This window comes from Charadrius vociferus, unplaced genomic scaffold, assembly GCF_000708025.1.
Source record: "Charadrius vociferus isolate BGI_N301 unplaced genomic scaffold, ASM70802v2 scaffold743, whole genome shotgun sequence".
Classification (NCBI taxonomy): Eukaryota; Metazoa; Chordata; class Aves; order Charadriiformes; family Charadriidae; genus Charadrius; species Charadrius vociferus.
Genome location: NW_009647747.1, coordinates 283,856 through 290,704, shown reverse-complemented (window position 1 = coordinate 290,704; position 6,849 = coordinate 283,856). Strand labels below are relative to the sequence as shown.

At 44.1% G+C, this 6,849-nt stretch overlaps 1 protein-coding gene across 1 annotated transcript in view; it reads left to right on the top strand.

Annotated features, from left to right (window-relative positions):
• Positions 1-6,849, top strand: part of TCF4 (transcription factor 4) — a 237,581-nt gene that overhangs the window by 113,398 nt on the left and 117,334 nt on the right. Inside the window, exon 5 of the mRNA XM_009882047.1 lies at positions 5,566-5,630. Coding sequence (XP_009880349.1) covers positions 5,566-5,630 — 65 coding nt within the window. The remainder of the gene's footprint in view (positions 1-5,565; positions 5,631-6,849) is intronic.

Here is a 6,849-nt window from a genome sequence, read left to right as displayed (position 1 = left end):
TGATATATCCCCCCTTTTTTTTTTTTATTTATTTTTTAAATTTATTTTAAAGAACAGAGTATTGAAAAGTTCTGAAAAAATAAAGCAGCTACCTGCTGGCCGCTGTGATGAAAACAGGGGCAGGCTGTTTTGTCTGTCAAGGGCAAAAGATAGCGCGCCCCATGGAGGGCACAGGGTCTATACGTTTCTCGGAGAGCGAGGTGCTTACAGCTCTAGGATATATAGCGTACAATGGCTCATTTATTTCACTGAGGTTTTTCCTCGGTTAATTTATAATTCGATACAAATTTTGGCTGGAATGAGTCAGGTTTTTAAATCTCTGAGGCAACAACAACAAGAAAAAAAAGAGTAGTGCTGATAAATGTGGCAGTGGCTGTCAGAAGTTGCCGTGCAGAACTGGTCCCAGTGACGAGCTGGGCCGGCGCTCGCAGACCTTCGCTCCCGCTAGCGAGCGCCTGGGTGAGTCCTGCTCACCCTCCCGGGAGCGCTCCAGTCCTCCTGCGCCCAAACTTTAAACAAGCATCAGAAAACCTTGAATGGCACAACTGTAGATGACGGCAGAAGTAAACTCTTTCATGATCCTCATAACAAGGCAAATAAAACCTCCTACGGCCGAGGGCACGTATGTGTTCATTATACACAGAGAAATGGGGAACTCTAAAGTTCAGCCCGTTCTTCGCTTGCTCAGAACTTTTTCCCAAAGATGCTCCAGCTCCGTGTTCCTCGTGCCCGGTCTGACTTGCGCGCTGAATTCTTCTTTCATTTGTCATTCTCTGTAGGGGAATCGATCGGGTTCCCTTCGGGATGCGTTTGAGGCATCGGGCATCAGAGGGAACAATCATTAATTTTCAAAACTGCTAGAAATGCACTAATAAAATAAGAAAGAGGTTTAAGCAAAATTGCAGACCTGACCAGACCGACATTCGCAGCCATTAAAATTCCGATCCCTAACGCAATTACTTTTCTTTTTTTCCCCCAGACAGGTTTCCCTTCTTCAGTCTAACCAAGAACTAAGCCCCATATGTAGGGCGGCAGAAACCCGAATTAGAATATTCCGGTCGAACTCATCTCTCAAAAAATATGTCAAACACGAAATCGATGTAAACATCGAATTGAAGTCGTTTATAGGAATAGCTTCGCTTCCTTTTCTCTGCAGATGGAAAGAGTTGCCTCACGCCTCTCGTTCTGCCTCCCAGAAACAAGCCGAGGTGCCCTATCTCCCGGGCAGGGCAGAAGGGAGCGGGGAACGGGATGCTTTGCATTTGGGCTTGGGAAGTCGCTTAAATTTTCTCCTTAATTTGATTAATTTTTCAAAGCGCACCACGGCGAGGCAAGCGGCTCCTTTATTGATTGATTGGCAATCCTATGCTGCTTTTATTTCCTGCAGTTAAACAAAAATGCAAACAAAATATTTCTGAAGCAGTCGTTTTAGTTTAGCGAAGATAAGCAGTGTCGTTTTTCTAGAGGTATTTAGAGAGCGGAGACTTGAGATTCAGTGTTTGTCAGAAAACAGGAGCTGCGGGTAGTTCTTTCTTTGTCTCTCCTTTGATTGGCATGCATTGTGTCGATTAATCGAAAATATCTATATATATATATTTACCCACACGCTAAGTTATTGCCTCCGATAATAATGGAGATGCTTTTGCTGCCTTACCCAAAGAGCAAGTGCATACTGGAAAGTTATTCACCAGCCTTTGTAGGTCAACTTCTTCCATGGAGCTTTGTTTCAATTGTCAGATCATAAAGCCACGGAAGGGTATAGATCGTGTTGCGTGTTCGCAGGGCTGGTAACAAATGGCACATTTTAGCATTTGGTCCTCTAGGTAGAAAAAATTAATCAGATGTCTGACAAGATTTGTTATTCGTCTCTATTTCAGGCTCCCTTTTTTTTTTTTTTTTCTTTTTTTTCTTTTTTTTTTTTTCCTGGCTTACAACAAATATTACTAACGGGTACTTTTAGGTTTTAAAATATGGACAACAGTACTCCATGCAGTAAAAGACTTGAACGATTAATGCTACCCTTATGCCTCTTTTGAGTAGTTTTAGCCATGGGGCTTGGCACTGCCACCATTGTCTTTGTGCCAAAAAATATCCGCAGCGGCTGCCGCATTCTAGTACTAGAGGGTTGTCTCGAAAATTCCGCAGTGAATGCGTCGGGTGTCTACATCGCTGTAGACGCTCTCTCTTTTTTAAAACATTTTTTTTTTTTTTTAAAGGAGAGAGAATCTTTAGCTCTTGCAAACCTCGGAAAAGGCACAGTACAGGCTGGGGTGTTCAAGGGACTGAAAATGATGCATAATGTACAGTAAACGGGGAAATTCAGGAGAAGCTTTTGTATTTGTGAGCACAAATAGTTGCTTAAAGAGCCTCCTCTTGCATATTATCAGCACTCTTGCAAATTTTATTATCTGAAACAAATGTGCCAGTGAATTTTAAGCAGAAAATCAACATCAAGACTGTAGCTAATTTTAAATGGACAGTTTATACAAAAGATATTCTCTTCCCCCCCACCCCCCCAATGAAGTGTCGTTACAAAAAGTATGATAATTTCATAATTACAGTTGATAGCGAAAATCGACGTATGTATATCTTTTTCCCGGTTTCTCGACTTTTTCATAAATTTCGGTTATTTGTTCTTAACGGAGGAGGCAGATTTCTAGCTGTATGGGGGAACAACAACAACAAATGCAATAAAGTTAAAGGCTTACACTAGCAGAATGAAATGTGTTCACTCGTGAGCTCCAAAGCTATCTGTTTGGTGGTAAAAGTGGATGCTATAGATGAAATCTTTACAAGGAGCATAATTATCAGCACTCTTGCAAATTTTATTATCTGAAACAAATGTGCCAGTGAATTTTAAGCAGAAAATCAACATCAAGACTGTAGCTAATTTTAAATGGACAGTTTATACAAAAGATATTCTCTTCCCCCCCACCCCCCCAATGAAGTGTCGTTACAAAAAGTATGATAATTTCATAATTACAGTTGATAGCGAAAATCGACGTATGTATATCTTTTTCCCGGTTTCTCGACTTTTTCATAAATTTCGGTTATTTGTTCTTAACGGAGGAGGCAGATTTCTAGCTGTATGGGGGAACAACAACAACAAATGCAATAAAGTTAAAGGCTTACACTAGCAGAATGAAATGTGTTCACTCGTGAGCTCCAAAGCTATCTGTTTGGTAAAAAAAAAAAAGGGAAAAAAACCCAATCTCCTGCTGGCTGCTGTGCCGCTTTGGTACCTCACAGACTTCGACAGAGTCCTGGACGAGTGCCCATTGATGTCATGGAAACACTCAAATTACTGAGAATGATTCATGTCTATGCTGTTCTCTTATCCTCCCCCACACAAATAGAAGTAGATTTTAACCCTGACAACTTGTAATTTGCAGTGGGTTTATTTTTGTATCTGGATAAATATTTTTTAACAACTGAAATTAAGATGAGGCTGCCTGTGTCTGATACCATAGAAAAGAAGATTACCGATACCCAGGCAGCAGCGAGAAGCGTGTTCAAAGTACCTTGTGTCGCTGCTTGTACTTGGTTCCCCTCGACCCTATTTTTTCTGGGTGGGATTTTTTTTTGTGTGTCCCCCCCCCGCCTCCTTCCCCGTCCTCACCGCTCGTTATTTGCATCGACTTTCTGGCCCTCTTGGGGTGATGGGAAGTAGCACACGTAACTCCAGGCGTGCCAGCGAGACATTTTGTTTTCAGATCTCGGCATCGGACTCGGGGATTCACGATTAAAATTTCATTGTCATTTCAATCTTGAATTATTTCTGCAAAGGCTTCCGGTACTCCGAACCTGAGGGGGGCTACGGAGTGGGCGATCCGTCATTTTTGTATAACCAGATACAAGTGCTTTCCAAAGTTGTTACGTGTGCAAATGTCCTATGAATTGTAAATACATTTTGGAGGTTCCCGTGTATAAGTAACTACTTCACGTGGAAAACAACAAAACAAAAAAACAATTGAGAAACAAAAGCAAGCTCTAGAGTCTTAAATTATGGTGAGGAGAAAGAGGATTTTTTTACTGTAAAGCCCTCTCAATAGTCAAACTTTATCAATAATACCTCTACAGGGCAAGCAAACCTAGTAGCCCCGTATTAAAGGGAAGGCTTGTGGAGTCAGAATGTGGCCGCGCTATTTTGGGAATGCTTAAAATTAACTCCATCGTCCTTTGTCTAACGATCTGCATCACCATGGGTCCTTTATGAAATTCGGACGGCGTTGGGAAAACGGAGCACGGCGGAGCCGCGCGGTGGCCAGGCGGTAGCGGTGCCGGCGTAGGGACCCCCACCCCTGCCTGCCTCACTGGGGGCCTGCGTAGCGTCGTCGTTAGAGTCTGATATTTCCAAACGGGGTTAAAGGATGTTTTTTGAACGCCTTCGGTAGGTGTACCGGCGCAGCAGCTTTATTTTTGGTGTAGGGCTGCCGCCGCGTCTCTCGTGCGGGGGGTACGCTGCCGCCTGGACGTGGCTTGGAGGTGCAGAGCGTCCCCGGCGCTGCCGGGAGCCGCACGCAGAGAGAAACGGAGCATCTGGTCCCTGGGAACTGGTACTGTGTGTTGTGGGTTTTATGCCCCAGCCTATAATAAAAACTTTAATTTTATGAGTGATTTTTACTGTGTTCTTGGATGTTTTGTTAGATAATACCTCCCCCCCTCCCGTGATTATCCTCACCATAAGGGTGGTCTTTTAGTGTCAATATGTTTTGTATCAGCCCTCTTGACTGCTCTTTGTCTCCGGAGCACGTGGTGCGGTGCTGCTCAGCCATGACTTAATGCTTTGCAGAAACCACCTCTTCCCTTCTTGATTTCGCTCGAGTCTGGCCATTCAAACCTGAAAGAACCTTTATTTTCCTTTGTAAATATGGCATAACCGTAACCGGTGCTGCAGGGCAGGCTGCTGGATCTGAGTGTTAAAGGCTTCCTGGGGAAAAAATAATAAGAAAAAAAATAAATAAATAAAGGGTCCTTAGGGCTGGCAGAGAGTCTCGGCAGACACCGGGCCCCCGTTCAAGTCCCAGCGCCGCTGGGGCAGCCCCGGCGTTGGTAGCGAATGGCGCGTTCCCAATCGGTGTCTCATTCCCAGGTGTAAAAGCCACCGTCACCTTGATCACGGGGGAGTTTGCTCCTGGGAGCCGCATCCCCAGCAGCTCTGGGGCGAAGGCGGCTGTTTGGGGAGCCGGTGAGGGGCTCGCCGCGTCCCCGGCGCGGCGCTGGGACAGGTAGGGTGGGGGCGCAGCCCCCGCGTCGGGGGGGAGGCACGGAGGAGGTCCGCTCACACCTTCAGCCGGCCAGTGGAAGCCCATTAAAGCCCAGTTTCAGGAAGCGTGTGGAGCAGCGCAGCCGAGATTAGGAAGTTTATTTCGCATCACCATCCTCAGCGTGAAAAAGCGTTAATGCCTTTCTATTGCCTACATGCGTTACACAGTCAGGAGTGCCTATTTTACATATGTAAACAGCATTAGGAAAACGTGGTGACCATCATCTGAAGCGCTTGGACAAGCCATATATATCTGTTTCTCTCCGTTATACATCTATTTTTATTTTTTTTTTTAACAGGTAAAACAGAAAGGGGTTCCTACTCATCATATGGAAGAGATTCGAATTTACAGGGTTGCCACCAGGTAAGTGAAAGTCTGCTCGGCGGCGGGGTTGCGGTAAATACTCTGATAAATGAGGTTTGCTTCTTAAAGTTGTACGTCGTTGGGAGAGGCTCCATCCCAAACGGCCATGGCTGCAGGCGCGCAGTTCTCAGAAACGGGCTTAATTAGCAAATGCAGGTTTGAGAGCTCCTGCCTGAGCTTTCCTAGCCAGGCTACAGTTACTGGAGACTCCGAGGTCAACCTTGGGTTGACCTAATACCGCCCCACTCAGAGCTGCCGTGAACTAGCGATTATTGTCCCTCGCGACAATGCCGCACTGTTCAGCGTGGCGGGTCCTTCCCAACGGCACAACTTCGGAAACCGCAGAAGTGGAAACACACCGCAGAGCTCGTGGCAGCCCCTAGCTTTGGATGGCTACTGCAATAAATTATAGTTTTCATAGAATCTGTATGATGTTGTGTGAAAACAAGGTTGTATTGAGGGATAAAAATGTCTGTGAAAATATGATTTGTTGTCCCTTTTTGTTTCTGAATTGTTTTTGGCTGGAAGTCAAGGCCAGCAGGCTAACAGCAAAGCCGTCTCAAGGGAAGCATGCGTGAGCTAGAAAAATAAGAGTAGTTTAATTAAATAATAAAATGCCAATGTAATACAAAGGTATAGCATGTGTGTGCGGGCGCCTCTCTGCACTTTGCATTTGCATACTTTTAAGTCTCCAGAGAAAGTCTGAGTCTAAAAATACTATCAATAGCCAAAAGTCTGTGCTTTGTTTCAAGACAATTGATTTTTTTTAAAAGACGCTTTCTTTTTAATTTCAGTAGCAATATTAATCGTGTGTTTAAATTCATTTTGTTCTTGAAGAGTGTAAGGCTTCCTTTCCTTTTTCTAAGTGCAGTAGCTTCGCACTTTGGAAAACTATTGAAAGAATTTAATAGCCTTCTTAATATTCAAAGCTTTATACTGTTCCGATCTGCCAGGAAAAAAAAAAAAAAAAACCACATCAAAAAATTAACCAAAATGCATATTATTTCCCTATAGGAAAAGGAAATACTTGATACCTTCTTTCCTTTCATATGTCCGTGTTCTTTAATAATGTGGGGAAACAGTCTATCCTTATGTTGTTGGTTTGTTTTTTTTAAACATTTAGTGTAGAAAAATGAAACTGTTTGAGCAATTCAACAGAATTTTTGTTTGCGGTGCGCACGTCTATGCCATCAGCGGGGCCGGGGGGGGCCGGGGCCCT